The sequence below is a fragment of the Salvelinus alpinus genome, chromosome 1 (genome assembly GCF_045679555.1).
Source record: "Salvelinus alpinus chromosome 1, SLU_Salpinus.1, whole genome shotgun sequence".
Classification (NCBI taxonomy): domain Eukaryota; kingdom Metazoa; phylum Chordata; class Actinopteri; order Salmoniformes; family Salmonidae; genus Salvelinus; species Salvelinus alpinus.
In genome coordinates, this window is record NC_092086.1 from 51,305,118 (window position 1) to 51,324,365 (window position 19,248).

At 43.1% G+C, this 19,248-nt stretch overlaps 1 protein-coding gene across 1 annotated transcript; it reads right to left on the reverse strand.

The window, feature by feature from the left end:
- Positions 1 to 9,432: 9,432 nt before the first annotated feature.
- On the reverse strand, positions 9,433 to 12,204 carry LOC139579472 (keratin, type I cytoskeletal 13-like). Its single transcript, XM_071408175.1, has 7 exons — positions 11,457 to 12,204; positions 11,256 to 11,338; positions 10,869 to 11,025; positions 10,482 to 10,643; positions 10,228 to 10,353; positions 9,918 to 10,138; positions 9,433 to 9,669 (listed from the first exon to the last, which is right to left on the reverse strand). Exons 1-7 carry the CDS (start codon positions 11,979 to 11,981, stop codon positions 9,540 to 9,542), a joined length of 1,404 nt encoding a protein of 467 aa, XP_071264276.1. The 5' UTR covers positions 11,982 to 12,204; the 3' UTR covers positions 9,433 to 9,539.
- Between the last annotated feature and the right edge of the window lie 7,044 nt (positions 12,205 to 19,248).

Consider the following 19,248-nt stretch of genomic DNA (forward strand, 5'->3'; position numbering starts at 1 on the left):
CGCATGAACCGCTAGCAGGACACCTATGACAACATCCGGTGAAATTGCAGAGCGCAAAATTCAAAATACAAAAATCGTAATATTAAACATTCATGAAAATACAAGTGTCTTACATAATTTAAAAGCTTAACTTCTTGTTAATCCAGCCGCGTTGTCAGATTTCAAAAAGGCTTTACGGTGAAAGTGTAACCGATGTGAAATGGCTAGCTAGTTAGCGGTGGTGTGCGCTAATAGCGTTTCAATCGGTGACGTCACTCGCTCTGAGGCCTTGAAGTAGTTGTTCCCCTTGCTCTGCAGGGGCCGTGGCTTTTGTGGCGCGATGGGTAATGATGCTTTGTAGGTGTCTGTTGTTGATGTGTGCAGAGGGTCCCTGGTTCGAGCCCGGGTCTGGTTGCTGCGGAAAAGGAGGAGGTCAAAAGGGGGGTGAGTGTAACCGATGTGCAATGGCTAGCTAGTTAGCGGTGGAGCGCGCTAATAGCATTTCAATCGATGAAGTCACTCGCTCTGAGACCTGAAGTAGTTGTTCCCCTTGCTCTGGGACGTGGCTTTTGTGGAGCGATGGGTAACGATGTTTCGAGGGTGGCTGTTGTCGATGTGTGCAGAGAGTCCCTGGTTCGAGCCCAGGTAGGGGCGAAGAGAGGGATGGAAGCAAAAGTGCTACAAAAGCATACCATGCGATTATCTGAGGACAGCGCCCCACATCAAAATACTTTTTCAACCAGCACAGGCGTCACAAAATCACAAATAGCGATTAAACAAATCACTTACCTTTGAAGATCTTCCTCTGTTTGCAATCCCAAGGGTCCCAGCTACACAATGAATGGTCATTTTGTTCGATAAAGTCCTTCTTTATATCCAAAAAAGTCTGTTTAGTTGGCGCCATTGATCTCAGTAATCCACTCGTTCAACAGGCATACAAACGAATCCAAAAAGGTACCGGTAAAGTTCGTCCAAACAAGTCAAACGATGTTTCTAATTAATTCTCAGGTACTCTAATATCTAAATGAACGATAATATTTAAGACTGAGAATAGTATGTTCAATAGGGAAGATAAATAATGAAGAGCGCGCACCTCATTCACGCGCCAACAAGACCACTTTTCTAATGAGAGACACCTTGGAAAAACTACAACTACTTGTTCATTTTTCAAGAAACAAGCTTGAAACCCTGTCTAAAGACTGTTGACATCTAGTGGAAGCCATAGGAACTGCAATATGGGTCCTATCTATTTGTATATCCCATAGGCTAGCATTGAAATGGCCTGTGACCTAAAAAAAAACATTTCCGGATGGATTTTCCTCTGGTTTTCGCCTACCATATCTAGCGAGGATCGAGGGAAAGATGAACGGAGCAAAGTACAGAGAGATCCTTGATGAAAAACCTGCTCAGGACCTCAGACTGGGGCGAAGGTTCACCTTCCAACAACACAACGACCCTAAGCACTCTGCCAAGACAATGCAGGAGTTGCTTCGGGAAAAGTCTCTGAATGTCCTTGAGTGGGCCAGGCAGAGCCCGGACTTGAACCGAAACGAACATCTGGAGAGACCTGAAAATAGCTGTGCAGCGATGCTCCTCATACAACTTGACAGAGCTTGAGAGGATCTGCAGAGAGGAATGGGAGAAACTCCCCAAATACAGGTGTGCCAAGCTTGTAGCATCATACCCAAGAAGATTTGAGGCTGTAATCTCTGCCAAAGGTGCTCCAACAAAATACTGAGTAAAGGGTCTGAATACTTCTGTAATATTTAATTATTTAAAAAAAAATTGGCAAAAATGTCTAAACTTGTTATTGCTTTGTCAGTATGGGGTATTGTATGTAGATTGAGAGAAAAAAAACAATTTAATCAATTTTCAAATAAGGCTGTGGCATAACAAAATACTTTCCGAATGCACTGTATATGAAAAGATCTTGTACTTGAGAAACTGGGACTGGAGTTGATCTAGTGTCTGAACGTTCCTACTGTAGAGCCTGAGCCAGCAGAGGGAGTACTACTCCCCCTTACTGCATACAACTCATCAAATCGAATTGAGCTTTATTAGCATGTACATAGCACTTCAATAGATTTTAACATGCACGATAAAAGTCAACAAAATCATATGAGACCTACTGCATATCATATTTTTCAGGGTCCTCTTCATCTTTTCAGAAGCCAAGGTTGTTATTATTATCAATAACTATAGATATAATATACCATCCAAAACATAACATCATGCACATCATCATATGCATATGATTTTATTAAAAGTGTTCAATGTCATGATAATAGGAGGTTTATTGAGATTTGTCCATAGTTTATATTTTATTAATACCTGCATGCGTTTACATGAATGTCCTGATGACATATGATCACATGGGCGACAGATGGTTTGAAAACCTCCTTCTCCCTGAAGTCATCATGGGACAGTCCTGCGTTGTCGATGCTCAGAAGAATAGTTCCTTTTAGATGGATGGCAGCCAGGAAATGAAAAGGTCATAGTCATGACTATACAAGCAATAAGGCCCAAAGGGGCATGGTGGTATTTTGTGAACATTCTTAAGTGGTGTTGCTTGGCATGACCTACGCCTCAGTCTCAACAACAACTTGAATTACCAACACCCATATTCAAGATAAATCAATCAGATGTAATATGAATCCTTTCAACAGATTATCTGCTCTTTTGAAATATTCCTCATCATCATCAACTCTGGGTTTGTTGGGCCTGAAGGCATTTTCAGCTGTCTAGTCAAATCTTTGTAACATGGTCCGTCTCTGCCACGACAGACCCAAAAGTTAAATCAGCAACAACTCAGTGCACATAACCCTAACCCAACAACACAGTGTACATTGAACACAATACAGCTATACCACACAAAAAAAGGTTGAGCTGATGTACCTTTGCTTGGAGGTCAACAATGCTAGTATAGAAAGCAGAGAAGTCAGTGGGAGCCTTACTCTCCAGAAACAGGTGGATCTTCATCTCCAAATCATCGTTGGCTTTCTCCAGGGTGGCGACCTTGCCCAGGTAGGTGGCGAAAAAAAATTTCAGGTTCTGCATGGCGAACTTCTCGCTGACACTGTTGTCCGCTGCTTCAGACATGGCCATGCCTCCTCCACCAAAGCCTCCTCCTTCACCTCCACCGAAGCCGAATTCACCACCACCACCACCAGCAAAGGACCCGGACGCACCCAGAGCCACCTGCACCTCCGTACTCACGGCCAGCCCTCATGCCACTGATGCAGCTGCCATCTTCCGTGCTGCCAAATCCAGACATCGAGTGGAGCTGATAGATGCTCCCCTCATGGATCCACAAGAGGACATGAAGCTGCTGCTGGAGGAGGTCATGGTGATGGAGGCTGCAGCTGTCTTACTGTCTGTAAAGAGGAGTGAGTATATTCGAGGGAGGTACCATTGTTCCTTTTATACAGCGTCTTACACACAGGGAGGGATGAGACAGATCTGAGGAAACAGGGGAACACTAAATTCAAAAAAGTTACCATCGGCCTTTTGACACTAGCATCAAGGTATTCGTATATTAATGCTTGCTTTGCACATTTGCCCATGAGTTCATAAAACTTTAAATGTGCTTTGGCAATGTGGAATGTGACTGTTTGTACAAGCTGTGCCAATTATTGCAATATGAATACTTAATCTTCGCTACAGACAAGATGAAACCAAGACATCTGTAAAAAACATGCCCTGGACTTAGAAACCCAATTATGTAGTCAATAATAGTGATCTGGTGCTCAGTTTGACATATTGTATGTCTTAAATCACCCCTTGAATCACATTCTTGAACGCCTACAAATTCACAACCATTATGTAATCTTGACTGACACAGCTATTTCATACTGTAACGTAATAATAGTTAGTTCATTTACATTAACTAAAATGTGAAAGTGAACAAAGTTCCCAACTTATATGGGCATTTCCTGAAAAACATACAAGTCATTGCTGAAACTTACAAGTCATTGCTTCATTTTGGGCATTTACGGTATACCAAATATGAAACATCAAAGTCATTGCTGGAACTTACAAGTCAGTTTGGTTAAAGATACTTTTAAAAATCCTAAAACCTGTTTGCTTTTTCATGAGGTGAAGTTAGAGTGCGAGAACAGTGTGTGTGTGCATGTACAGTGCCTTCAGAAAGTATTCACAGCGCTGGACTTTTCCCACATTTTGTTTTGTTACAATCATTTTGTCAAGAATCAACACAAAATTCTCTGTAATGTCAAAGTGGAAGAAAATTCTAACATTTGTCCCCAAAAAAATATATGAAAAATAGAACACTAAGATATCTTAATCCTTTACATGAAATTAATTGTTGATACATACTGCTATGATAGTGTTATGAGAATGCAGACTCACAATGCAGAAAGAAACACCTGGTACGTGACCTTATCTGACTGGTACACATCAAAATATAATGTAACTCCTTTCAGGGCACTTCACTAACTTCACTGTCACACAAATCTGTTATTTGCTGCATGTATTGGTTTTTCATTTCGGCAAATCTTTCTTTGCCATAGTTTCCTTGCTATGTATAGGCCTAAATTTGACATACTATGAAACCCTCTATTATTAACTGATGTTAGATCAAAATGTATCCAAAATTAAACCTAGTTCTGGACTAAAAAGGATGGTCAATGCAAAACTTGCATCAGATTTTTTGTCCGGGACTAGACTAGAAAAAATGGGTCAGAAAACCAGTTCAATGTGTTGACAGGTGAGCATGAAGAGTGGATTATTTCTAAGGATGGTCATGGGAGTGGCCATACAAGTGTAACAGAAGACATCTTGGACCAGTGAGTGTTAAAGCTACTGTATGTGATTTGAAAAACAACTAAATGGGGTCCCCGCCACTTGTTTTTGGTAAACAGCTGAGGGAGGGGGCTAGGGAAATTCAGCCCCTCTCAGATTCATAGACAGTGTTCTAGATGCAAGGACAAACTTCCACATGATAGATTTAACCACCTGATATATTTGTTTACAGCGTTTTTTGTAAACAATGGAGTAATATGATAAAAACAGACAGTTGTGGTACAGTCATGAGTAATGTATTAGTTATATTCTTCAAAGAATCAATGGGTATACCATTGAACAGATTCCCAAATCCCAGATCGTAGCTTTAAAGAGAAGACTTTAATAGGAATTCTCGCTGTAGATAGATACAGTTGAAGTCGGAAGATTACATACACCTTAGCCAAATACATTTAAACTCAGTTTTTTACAATTCCTGACGTTTAATCCTAATAAAAATTCCCTGTTTTAGGTAAGTTAAGATCACCACTTTATTTTAAGAATGTGAAATGTCAGAATAATAGTAGAGAGAATTATTCATTTCAGATTTTATTTCTTTCATCACATTCCGAGTGGGTCAGAAGTTTACATACACTCAATTAGTATTTGATAGCATTACCTTTAAATTGTTTAACTTCGGTCAAATATTTCGGGTAGCCTTCCACAAGCTTCCCACAATAAGTTGGGTGAATTCTGGCCCATTCCTCCTGACAGAGCTGGTGTAACTGAGTCAGGTTTGTAGGCCTCCTTGCTCGCACACGCTTTTTCAGTTCTGCCCACACATTTTCTATGTGATTGAGGTCAGGGCTTTGTGATGGCCACTCCAATACCTTGACTTTGTTGTCCTTAAACCATTTTGCCACAACTTTGGAAGCATGCTTGGGGTCATTGTCCATTTGGAAGACCCATTTGTGACCAAGCTTTAACTTCCTAAATGATGTCTTGAGATATTGCTACAATGTATCCACATATTTTTCCTGCCTCATGATGTCTTCTATTTTGTGAAGTGCACCAGTCCCTCCTGCAGCAAAGCACCCCCACAACATGATGCTGCCACCCCCGTGCTTCAGGGTTGGGATGGTGTTCTTCGGCTTGCAAGCGTCCCCCCTTTTTCCTCCAAACATAACAATGGTCATTATGGCCAAACAGTTCTATTTTTGTTTCATCAGACCAGAGGACATTTCTCCAAAAAGTATGATCTTTGTCCCCATATACAGTTGCAAACCGTAGTCTGGCTTTTTTTATGGCAGTTTTGGAGCAGTGGCTTCTTCCTTGCTGAGCAGCCTTTCAGGTTATGTTGATATAGGACTCATTTTACTGTGGATATAGATACTTTTGTACCTGTTTACTCCAGCATCTTCACAAGGTCCTTTGCTGTTGTTCTGGGATTGATTGCACTTTTCGCACCAAAGTACGTTCATCTCTAGGAGACAGAACGCGTCTCCTTCCTAAGTGGTATGACGGCTGCGTGGTCCCATGGTGTTTATACTTGCGTACTATTGTTTGTACAGATGAACGTGGTACCTTCAGGCATTTGGAAATTTCTCTCAAGGATGAACCAGACTTGTGGAGGTCTACAATAGTTTTTCTGAGGTCTTGGCTGATTTCTTTTGATTTTCCCATGATGTTAAGCAAAGAGGCAGCTGAGTTTGAAGGTAGGCCTTGAAATACATCCACAGTTACACCTCCAATTGACTCAAATGATGTTAATTAGCCTATCAGAAGGTTCTAAAGCCATGACATCATTTTCTGGAATTGTCCAAGCTGTTTAAAGGCACAGTCAACTTAGTGTATGTAAACTTCTGACCTACTGGAATTGTGATACAGTGAATTATAAGTGAAATAATCTGTCTGTAAACAATTGTTGGAAAAATGACTTGTGTCATGCACAAAGTAGATGTCCTATCCGACTTGCCAAAACTATAGTTTGTTAACAAGAAATTTGTGGAGTGGTTGAAAAGCGAGTTTTAATGACTCCAACCTAAGTGTATGTACACTTCCGACTTCAACTGTAAGTAAGATAAGTAGTTGATTGATCTAAGCTGACATATGGAATTGTTAACATGGATCATTTAGCTATTTGATTTGTAATTTTACGACCCCTTTATCTATCAAAAAATAATATATGTATATTTTTTGATAAAATGTTGAATTTGGCCTTTCCTGCTACAGTATAGCCCATAGAAATGCATTGAATAACAAACACATTCACAAATGTCAAAAAAGATAGTCAAAACATGTATTATAAGAAATAAGGTTTTGAAGTGTCTGACCTATACCTAGGAGTTATAAGAAAGCTCAGGAAAATAATCTATATATTTTTTTTTACACATATTTAACTCTTTATTTTTGTTGGCACAAAACTACCTCCATACTTCCATTAATTTGTATGGGTTACCTTTAGTTGAGACCCGGGACACTTGTGGGGGTCGTAGAGCAAAACGTAGATCACCATTGTGTTTGTGAGAATCTCCCCGTTCTACAGTAGTTTCATAACTGAATGGGGAAGGATAGGGGGATCCATGAAGAAGATGCTCATAGGACCACTCAGGTACACTTGAAAAAAATACGTCAGGAGTATACATTGGCTTGTGATATAGGAAAGATACAATATGCTCCGATCTATTTCAATCCAACCACATGTTAACTGAAGGGCATTGAAGTTGAGAATAGGAAAGTGGGGCTTTAGAATCACCTCTGGTCAACAGGGGCTGACAAGACAGAGGGGCAGAGAGGAGGTGTGTGCGTGATGAAGTCTCATCCTAGTGTGCGGCTCTCAGAGTACTCCATCCTGCGGGCAGGGATGGAGGCAGCCAGGTTAATAAAGCTGCGGGAGGGTGTGGTCCGGAGGAGGTGGGAGGAGGAGGAGGTGGTCCGGAGGAGGTGGCTGCTTCACGCAGCCAGGGCCCCACAGCTGCCCAGAGAGGAGGAGGAAGAGAGGGAGATCTGTGGTATCACGTCCGGTGAACAAGTCAGGGTTCCATAGCCGCAGGCAGAACAGTTGAAACTGGAGCAGCAGCACGGCCAGGTGGACTGGGGACAGCAAGGAGTCATCATGCCAGGTAGTCCTGAGGCATGGTCCTAGGGCTCAGGTCCTCCCAGAGAGAGAAAGAAAGAAAGAAAGAAAGAAAGAAAGAAAGAATTAGAGAGAGCATACTTAAATTCACACAGGACACCGGATAAGACAGGAGAAGTACTCCAGATATAACAGACTGACCCTAGCCCCCCGACACATAAACTACTGCAGCATAAATACTGGAGGCTGAGACAGGAGGGGTCAGGAGACACTGTGGCCCCATCCGATGATACCCCCGGACAGGGCCAAACAGGCAGGATATAACCCCACCCACTTTGCCAAAGCACAGCCCCCACACCACTAGAGGGATATCTTCAACCACCAACTTACCATCCTGAGACAAGGCCGAGTATAGCCCACAAAGATCTCCGCCACGGCACAACCCAAGGGGGGGCGCCAACCCAAACAGGAAGTACAAGGAGTACATATACAAATGTACTCCTTCAAATTAGCCTTTTAATCAACATGAAACAGAACATACAAATACCAGTACTCATTCCATATTGAAATCAAGAAGAAAAAGAAGAAGAAATCATCTTTCTGCTGTGCAATGTCACATTTCTATGACTAGGGTGGGCCAATTCTTATTGTAGATTTTCTCAATTTGATTTTTTTTTTGAAGTATTCTGGAAGTATTCTAGGGGTGACTATTAGGTTGCATAAACATGATTAGTGTTCCCCCCCACAATTTAGGCCTACAAATATATTTTTTGAACATAACACAGAGGAGGATAGATTGTTACTGCTAGTCAGAGTCTGGGAGACAGGCAGGCTGCCTCTGACTGGGGGGAGAAACAGGCTTGCTTGTAGTATTCCGTTATATCTATAGCATACCGTTTGGATGCTGCAGACGTTTTTGTGAGAAGACCAATTTTCGGGAATGTCTCCTGGTCTGACATACAGCGCTGTAGATCTGCCACTTTCTACTGCAGATGCGGAAGGGCGACGGAAGGGCGGATGTGGTGGATTGAGACGCAGCCCATGCAAGCCCAAGCAACAGATATCTACAGCTTAAACTGATGGAGTTTGATGGGGATTTTTGAATTATGTTACTTAGATTGAAACACCGGTGCGTCAATAGGGGGTTAAGTCCTACCCATTCATACTTGATTTTCTATATACCTGGCCTCTTGGGTGGTTCCACCCTGGAGTAACTTGTTCTTCTGATAATCCTGACACAAAGTGGAGATTGGGAATGGCTGTCAAACTTTTTACTTTTACCTGAATTGTATCATATTGTATCATATTACATTTCACAGTAAATGAGTGCTGGAAATAACATATTTCATGCAAATATGTTTCATGTAAATAGGTTAGACTATCGTGCTGGGACATGTATATGTAGGTTTGCTTAACATCTACTTGCATCCCTAAACCCAACACTAGGTGACACCCCATACTTAGTAATCAGGCTAACACCGAGTTCCACCTCACCACTCACAACTGAAACTATTTCATGAAGTTTAATTAAATAGGCACAAATGAAATCATTCATGAAACTAAAGCAGACATTTTTGAAAAAACAATAGTATAATTTTAGCCTATTATGAAGACATAGTAATTGAACAAACAAAGGATTTCAGATGTATTATTTTTATTGCTGTTGCCTTCCAGATATGCACTGGATGTTTAGTGAGTCAGATAATCAGTTGTTGTATTTCCCTCAGTACACTCATGTACTGCATCAGTGGCGTGCATATGAAGAAGCTGAGGATTGGGTGGAGGAGACCACTTTCCCATCCACCACCTCTTCTACCACTGTGATGACCTTCCTGGTGGTGGTAGAGGAGGAGGAGGAGGAGGAGGAGGAGACACTGTGGACCAAACAGAAAACACCAATGAGCACATAATCGACTGTACCCAACACAATATGGCAAGGTCTTACCTTGCAAGGTTTTGACATGATTCTACTGGTAGTGTACAAACTGGTGGGTCCACTGTTTTGCTTCTAAGAAAGTAAGTGAGTCTAGCCTAGAACCTGCTCAAAGTTTAGAATCAAAACACCCTTGATAGCCTAAGAATAACATTTGATAGACTAATAGAATAGGCTTGTTTGGCTCACCTTCTGGCCTCTCCGTCCAGCAGTCTCCTGTACTCAGCGATTTCCATCTCCAGCCTGGTCTTGATGTCCAGCAACATCTTGTATTCCTGGCCCTGGCGTTGCAAGTCAGCCCTGAGATTTACCAACTGTTCCTCCAAGCTAGTCACCTGCATCTGATAACCCGACAGCTGCATGGAGAAACGGTTCTTTGTCTCGGCGAAGGTATTTTCCATGGATAATTTCTATTGGAGAGCAAAACAAAACATCAGGAAGTAGTTGTGCAAATTCACTGATGGGTGGCAGACATTGAAACATTCTTGAACAGTCTTACCATGCTTATTTGTGATTGAAGTTCGATTTCAAGACTCTGCAGTGTGCGTTTGACTTCTGAAATTTCAGATCTGGACGTTTGGATAACTTCTGTGCTAATTGCGACCTCCTTGTTCAGTGCCTCGGTCTGTGGAAAACACCATCCAAAATAAGGTTTTTACATGAACAATTCAATTGATGGGACATTTTGGATATCAGCGTCACCAGCGTGGACCTAAATTATGGAATAATTTTTATAATGAGAAACAGTATTACCTTGGCGTGGAACCAGCCCTCCAGTTCTCTGTTGTTCTTGGCAGCGACAGCCTCGTAGTGTTCACGAATCTCAGCCATGACTTTGCTGAGGTCTTCCTGTGGTGCAGCGTCAACCTCCACATGGACCTGGCCGCTCATGTGGGCACGCATGGACAACAGCTCCTGCAGAAGGACAATGAAACAGATTTAGGTCTGTAGGTCATCATCATGGTTCAGAAAGTGGTTCTAGATTTGTTCAAGTGTTTCTGGATTTAAATACATAGATTATGATGTATTACTTGCTCACAAAAAGGTTGTACAGTAATGCCTGGCTGGATCTGTTATTTTAAGACCGACACTATAGATAGGCTAGTATGGGAATCAGAAAAAGGAAAAGTTGAACCCTACCTCCTCGTGGTTTCTCTTGAGGTAGACCAACTCCTCTCTCAGCCCCTCAATCTGCATGCTCAGGTCCTTTTTGGACATATTCAGCTCTTCCAGAACACACCTCAGCCTAGCGATGTCTGCTTCCACTGACTGACGCATGGACAGCTCGGTCTCATACCTACATCATAAAACATTAAATTATTTACAGTGTACCAGTGTGTCTCAACTTGCTCTGTAATCATTGAACGTGAGCTATTTCACGGTGTGAGCTTTTTTACATGACAGACGGCATCAATATTTTTATTTGTACACTAGACCGGAATCAGTCGGTCACTTTTCTGGTATTGAGTCACAATATTTGTCTGAGTGAGTGGACAAAAGATTTGGCAAATTGGTGAGTGAACTCACTTCATTCTGAAGTCTTCAGCGGCAAGCCTGGCATTGTCAATGCTTAGATGGACAGCACCATTCATACGGATGGCTTCCTGTATCTGAAAAGAAAATGTATACTTTTGTTTTTGTTTTAATTCTAAATAAAATACATAGTGCAAGTTTTTCAATATGTGGCATGAAATAAAAGTGGAACAGTACTGGCATACAAAAGCTTACCTTGGATTGGAGGTCACTGATGATGACATGGGATGAACCATAGTCGCGAGCACTGGGGGAGGTCTTGGCCTCCAGGAACTGGCGGATCTTCAGCTCCAGCTCAGCATTGGCCTTCTCCAAGGTGTGAACTTTGGCCAGGTAGGTGGCCAGACGGTCGTTCAGGTTCTGCATGCAGAACTTCTCGTTGCCGATGACATGACTGTCACTTCCTCCACCAGACATACTGAAGCTGGAGCCTCCACCGAAGCCAGCACCACCACCGAAACTGCCACCACCAGCAGAGAAGGACCTGGAGGCTCTGGCACTGGAGATGCGCACCCCAGAGCCACCTGCACCCCCATACACGCTGCCGGCCCTAATGCCACTGTTGCGGCTGCCTCCACCAGACATGGACATGGACATGCCACCACCTCCAGACATGGACATGCCACCACCTCCAGACATGGACATACGCGAGGAACCCATAGATGAGCCCTTCATGGATCTGCTTGAGGAGGATCTGAAGCTGCTGCTGGAGAAGGACATGTTGGTGGAGTCTGCTGATGTCTTACTGCTCTGGCTGGAGAGAAGTGAGTGCAGAGCAGTTGGTCTAAGCTCCTTTTATGCTGTGAGAGGAGAGGAGGACACAGACGACACTTGAACTCAATACAGTAATTACATACTTTAAAAGGGCACGCCAGGCATGCCAAAGTTGTTAAGATTCAAACCTGTTGAGCCTACAAAAGCAACTGTTGATTTTAGACTGTTCGTTCCATTGAAGGTCACCAATGCAAACAAGTCATATAATTATAATTTTTGACTGTTGAGAAACAGATGACATTTGAAGGTAATCCCTAACTGTAGAACTGGTAGTTAGGATGACCTGACAGCCTTGAGGCCTAACTTGATCTTTAGATTAATACTAGGGTGAGACAAGGATGACACAGTTACTGTATGTGAGAACTCCACCTACATAAACAATCAATCATGTATTATTTCCAAATCACATCTATTGTATTGCACATGACACAATCAAAGTTCCTGTGAAGATTCTAGAGTAGAGAATACTGAATTGGTTGACTTGTTTAACATTGCTTTACACTGTAAAGGAGTGTACAGTAGACAGGATTTCAAAACCACTTATATATATATTTTTTTAAATGTAAAAACTTTTTTGTGATATTCAATTGGTAGTTACAGTCTTGTTCCATTGCTGCAACTCCCGTACGGACTCGGGAGAGGAAAAGGTCAAGAGCCATGCGTTCTCCGAAACACGACCCTGCCCTGCCAACTACCGGTCCTGGCAACCCAAATTGCGCACACCTGGCAACCATCATTGCGGACACCTGCTCCCCCTCATTAAGCACACCTGGACTTCATCATCACCCTGATTACTCTCCCTTCATATAGCCCTCAGTAAGCCTCAATCATCAGTTAATATTTTGTTCTCTCTCAAGTTCAGTACGCGGCTCATGTTTGTTCTTTCATCATTTCATTAATAAACTCCCCTTCTACACCTGCTCTACTGGGTATGACCATGAAGGAGGTCCTCTGCGTTCTCCACCGCCTCTACACCACTAGCGAGGTTCTCCATACCTCTGACGGAGGGCCTCCTACTACGGGTCGTCACAGTGACCCAGTGATAAGGGAATTATATGCTTAAAGGTAATGATTAAAGAATCCCACCCTGAAACGTAACGAATTAGTGATTATTTGTTTATGTAGCATGTATAATGAATGATTAAAGTACTAAACGTAAGTCCAATAAGGTTTGGTAGAGAAAAGTGTGTGTGTCTAAGAAAATACCGAGAACAATTCAACTGTTTTTGACCCGACCTGGCTAGAACTCTGAGAAACTTAGAATAGGACAGGGAGTCCTTTTCAAGGTTCCTCTAATCTCGGGGGAATGGAACTGTCGGCTTGGTAGTGATAAACAGTGGTAAGAACTCTGGGGAAGGATTCAACTCACCTACTGTTCGTGTGTATGTATGTGCGTAGGATATCTACTGTTTGTGTGGAGGTATGTACGTAAGTAAGCAAGTTATAAAATGGATGTCTTTGTATTATGGACTTCGGAACGTTCTCTGAATAAACTGTACGAACCGTTTGCATAAGCTGAGTCTTTGCCTAATTATTATTAAACCCATGGTCTTACAAACCTCGGGGATTGGTCAAAGCTTATTGATTGTTAGTTATTATCATTGGGATTGAAAATTCTCGTGACACCCAGTCCCGCAGCCTACCCAGCAGTCCGCCCAGGTCAGAGATGCCCGACTGTCCCTTCCGGAGAAGTATGACGGCATTCCATCGAAATGCCGTGTCTTCCTACTCTAATGCTCCCTCTATTTCGTCTATCAGATGGGAGCCCCCACCAGCAAGAGGTCCATGGTTGCCACGGTCATTTCCCTGCTGAATGGTAGGGCGTTGGAGTGGGTTACAGCCATCTGGGAGAGAGGAGGAGCTGGGTTCCTATGAGAGATTCATGGCTCTGTTCAGGGCGGTCTTAAACCATCCTACAAAGGGCAGGGAGGAAGGTAAGTGACTTTTCGAACTCCAGCAGGATAACCAGACCGCTGTGGAGTACGTCCTAATCTTTTGGACTGTGGCAACCTTGCCTCCTCCCTGAACTTAACTTCTGACCTGCACTCCTCTCCTTTTCCTGTCCAAGCCCTGGATATGTGACCATTGGGATCCGGCACAATTACGCACGTCACAGCACCACTCACCCTCACCGTGGGACCCAAGCACCAGGAAAGCCTTTCCTTCCTCATCATCACCGCACCCGTAGACAAAGTCATCCTTGGCCTCCAACTCCATAACCCCACCATCTTCTCGTCAAAGATGAGAGTCACCACCTGGGGACCAGGATGCTGGAGGACCTACTTTCCCCCACCCTGTGGTTCCACGTTGATGGAGGGCCCTGTGCGTGTCCTCCTGCCCATCAATTGGTCCTGCCGTATTGTTAGCCCAGTGTTTTGGGATGTAGATATCTGCCAGGCTCTAGAGAGGGAATCCGCTCCTGCCCTCCAGAGCACATCTACATCACAACAGGGGTAAGAGATCGGCTGTTGACCTGGGCACACACATCTCTCGCCGCTGGACACCCAGGTATCACCTGCACCATCTAATCCCTTTCCGATAAATACTGGTGGCCCACTTTGGTGAAGGACGTCGCTCACTATGTCAACTCATGTTCGGTATCTACTCAATCCAAATCTCCCCGGCACGCTCCAGCAGGAAAACTACTTCCTGTGCCTCAGCAGCCTTGGTCACATCTGTCCATAGACTTTGTACGAATCTCCCCCTTTCTGATGGTTTTACTACTATTCTGGTTGTTGACAGATTCTCTAAATCTTGCCGTTTTACTCCTCTCTCTGGTCTACCTTCTGGCACTATGGCCTTTTGGAGGACATTGTTTCCGACCGTGGTCCCCAAATCACATTGTGGGTCTGCAAAGCCTTTTTGGAGAAGCTGCGGGCCACGGTCAGCCTCATATCCGGGTACCGGCCTGAGTCTAACGGGCAGGTGGAGAGGACCAACCAGGAGCTGGGGAGGTTCTTAAGGAGTCACTGCCAGGACTGGTAGGGAGAGTGGGCCTGGTTCCTTCCCTGGGAAGAATATGCCCAGAACTCACCTCGTCACTCCTCCACCGGGCTGACTCCCTTCCAGTGTGTCCTGGGATATCAGCCGGCCCTGGCTCCATGGACTCTGAGCTAGACCAAGGCCCCTGCAGTGGACGAGTGATTCCAGCACACAGAGGAGGAGTGGAACCCCGCACTTGTGAGGCTCCAGCGTGCCGTCTGCCGTCAGAAGGATCAGGCGGACCGCCACCGCAGCGAGGCTAACGTGTTCCATCCTTGTGATCGCTTCTGGCTCTCCACCAGGAACCTTCCACTCCACCTGCCCTGCCGGAAGCTGAGCCCCCGGTTTGTGGGGCCCTTCAAGGTCCTCCGGAGGGTCGATGAGGTAACTTATCATTTTGACTCCCAACGTCGTGGGGGTCGGCTCCAGTATCTGGTGGACTGGGAGGGGTACGGTCCTGAGGAGCACTTTTGGGTACCGGTAGCAGAAATCCTGGACCCCAACATCATCCGGGATTTCCATCTCCGCCGTCCGGACCGGCCCACTCCTTGTCCTCGTGGCCGGCTTTTTCCTATGGCTGGAGCCGCGCATCGGGGGTGGTACTGTCACTCCTGCTCCCTCCCTCGGGCACTTGACGTTGCCAGTTCACTAACCACCGGTCCTGGCAACCATTGCGCACATCTGCTCCTCATTAAGCACACCTGGACTTCATCACCACCCTGATTACTCTCCCTTCATGTAAGCCTCAGTCATTAGGCAGGATTGTTTTCTCTCACATTCAGTAAGCTTCTCATGTTTGTTCTTTTGTATCGTTTCATTATTAAACTCACCTTCTGCACCTGCCTCCTGACTCCCTACGTATACGTTACATTACAGCAAGTCCTTATTAAAGTTTACTGTGATTTATTTATTTTTTATTATTATGTTTAGAACGGTTCTGTAAGGTTGGCCAAATATAATATTTTTTAAGCACATTGCCTTACATTTCTGGAGTCGCATGAGAACTCTGCCTTTTTAATTGAAATGCTCAAGTTACTCAAGAAAACAGATGATCAAGAAAACAAGTAAGATTGTTTTCAACCATATGCAATATCTAAACTACACAAGCACCATATCTGATAAAATCGTAGTTTTCCACCAACAAGTGAAACTTCATGGGTTTGTTCCAATGAAAAGAGAGTGACGCTAACTTGAAGCCAAAAACATCACACACCTTTTTAGAGCTTTTGTATCATTCATCAAAGTAGGATATACTGTACCTGTTGTACAGGCTACACCTGAAGAAAAGCAACACAAGCATGACCTGTCTATTCAAAGTATGCCAACCGCTGAACTCATAACAGTGTATAATACTAATGATGCTACAGAGAAAACATCCCTATTCATGGTCAATCAGGTTGACAAAGGTGACAAACCAGTTTCTACATCTTCGTAACTAAGCTTTACAACCTCCAACAGAGGAAATGATTGTACACCAGAACACTAACATATGGTATCTCAGTGCCCTGCAGAGTTCAATGACATCAAACTGACAACATTTGGAAACAAAATGTGTCGAAAAAGCAGTCATTTTTTAAATATAACATATAACTTTTTTATTTTTGCAATCTATATAATTTTGACTATCTGCAAAGGGGGAGTAGTATAAAATTCTTAAATGGTGATTAGCCTAATGTTTTATCTCAATGTATTCAATATCAAAATAAAGAGTATGTCAGTAACCTAATACCCATTAACCATTTCTCTGTAGATCCAAAAGTATCTACATTTGACTGTGAAGTACCATAACTTGAATGGGATTATTGACACAAATGCTAAAATGTTAGCATTTGGAAACGGTGCCAGGGAAACTACAGTTGCTTGCGAAAGTATTCACCCCCTGTCACGTTCCTGACCTTATTTTCCTTGTTTTGTATTTATTTAGTATGGTCAGGGCGTGAGTTGGGGTGTGTTGTCTATGTGTGTTTTCTATGTTGGGATTTTGTGTTCGGCCTGGTATGATTCTCAATCAGAGGCAGCTGTCAATCGTTGTCCCTGATTGAGAATCATACTTAGGCAGCTGGGGTTTCACGTTTGGTTTGTGGGTGTTTGTTCCTGTGTTAGTGTTTTTTTTATAACCAAACCCTGATCTGTACTTCTCCACAACTTTGTCCCTGACCTGTTTGGAGAGCTCCTTGGTCTTCATGGTGCCGCTTGCTTGGGGATGCACTTTGCTTAGTGGTGTTGCAGACCCTGGGGCCTTTCAGAACAGGTGTATATATACTGAGATCATGTAACAGATCATGTGACACTTAGATTGCACACAGGTGGACCTTATTTAACTAATTATGTGACTTCTGAAGGTAATTGGTTGCACCAGATCTTATTTAGGGGCTTCATAGCAAAGGGGGTGAACACATATGCACGCACCAGTTTTCTGTTTTAATTTAATTTTTTAAAACAAGTTATTTTTTTCATTTCACTTTGTGTATGTCCATTACATGAAATCCAAATAAAAAACATTTCAATTACAGGTTTTAATGCAACAAAATAGGGAAAATGCCATGGGTGGTATACTTTTGCAAGGCACTGTAAACCAAAGCATGGATTGTTGTCATACCTTGTCCATAGACTGCTTACAGAGTAAAGAAACCAATATGTAATTTTGTAATTTGGGTTAACTATCCCTTTATCCCAGGGGCCAGGGCCCAACCTGGAGTTAGCCGACAAGTCAAACTCTAATGGGCTCACTTGAATCTGTGGCCACTGCGAGTGCAAACATTTTCAGAACTTCTGTGGTTCAATTCAAACATCATGACAGTTGAAGGGCACCATGCTAAAAATTGCAGTTCAGTGAAAGCTAAAGTTAGCTAATTTAGGTAGATAGGTAGTTAACTGTAGTCATATTACTTGCTTTGCCATGTTTTATGGTCCTTTCATACAAGCTACCGTCATCTTCTGAGAAACATTTAATAAATTAAGCCATGAAGCTTTGTTGAATCAAGCTGGCTAGCTTTGTAATGTTAGCTTGCTAAGCTAAGTTAGACCCATACTTGAGGAGAAAATATATGTGACGTAGAGCAAACATAAGAATAAAAACTCAATGTCAATTTTTCTAAAAGTTAAGCCATCAAACTGAGTGAACTCAAATAATTTTTCAATTTCTTTGACTGAGCATTGGAAAGGGGCTAGCTAGCTAGCTAACTTACTGTAGGCCTACAAACCTACAGCGGGCTTATAGCCCTGCTCATCAATTTCTAGTTGTTGAATGCATGCACCAAATGTGTCTGTGGTAAGCCAACACAAATACAGGCTTCAAGTTTTACTAGATAGCCATTGATATTCTTCTCATTGTTGTAATTAGAGACTTCCTTACTTTGGTAATTTGTTATATACCACAGATATTTTTTTTCTGTCAGTGGCGTCCCCTGGAGCCTTGATTGCACATTAAAGTAAATATAAAGAAATCCACCTCAAACTTTCATCTCAAACAGACATTTAAAAAATGCTTGCTATTTCCTCATAGAGTAGCTGGCCAATCAGCGGTCTACTCGCATGACTATTTTTAATGACCGGTATACGCCCACACCATTCTCTTGCTGGGGTATGCCCACACCATTCTCTTGCTGGGGTATACCCACACCATTTCAACACAGAAAAGCTTATTTTTAATATACTTAATAAAATAATGGGAAAGAAAACTATTTCACTAATGAATTATAGGTCATATTTCATAGAAATCTGGAAACACTGGACAGTTACTCTAAAGGTACCTGTCACAGTTTCACAGAGTTTCAGAATCTCTTGAAGTTTACCAGACCAGAGCAGAAAAGCTCTTCAACTCAGTAGGCCATTTAAAAAGGCCTAAAATAACACAACGCACTTCATTGTCCGTAGTCACAGCAAACAACAGGAATTTGAATTCTGCTCTCTGCATTTCTCAACCCTCCACACACATCATACAGACACACAGTTGAGAGGAGCACAGGGTCAAGCTGCAGTGCAGCACCCCTGGATGGCGAGCATGTTGTGGGGTTAAGGTACGGTAGGGGATTATTGTTAGGATATGAACCCAGCAGCCCTCCAGTTGCCAGATCAATTTCCCCCCTTTTATTCCAGCGCCCGGCCTTGGATTTGAACAGGCGACCTGTTGGGCTACCTACAACCCCACAAAATGTTTTGCTGGTAGTTACACTATCCATGCCAGAAAAATAAAACTGAATCACATTCATATCCTACGAGGCAGATGGCT

Excerpts from the sequence above, each read along its gene's own strand:
- LOC139579472 (XM_071408175.1), bottom strand. The coding sequence starts at position 11,981 with ATGTCCTTCTCCAGCAGCAGCTTCAGATCCTCCTCAAGCAGATCCATG. Across the intron at positions 10,354-10,481 it reads AGGGCTGGTTCCACGCCAAG|ACCGAGGCACTGAACAAGGA; the intron begins GTAATACTGTTT and ends TGTTTTCCACAG. Across the intron at positions 9,670-9,917 it reads CTGGACGGAGAGGCCAGAAG|TGTCTCCTCCTCCTCCTCCT; the intron begins GTGAGCCAAACA and ends TTTGGTCCACAG.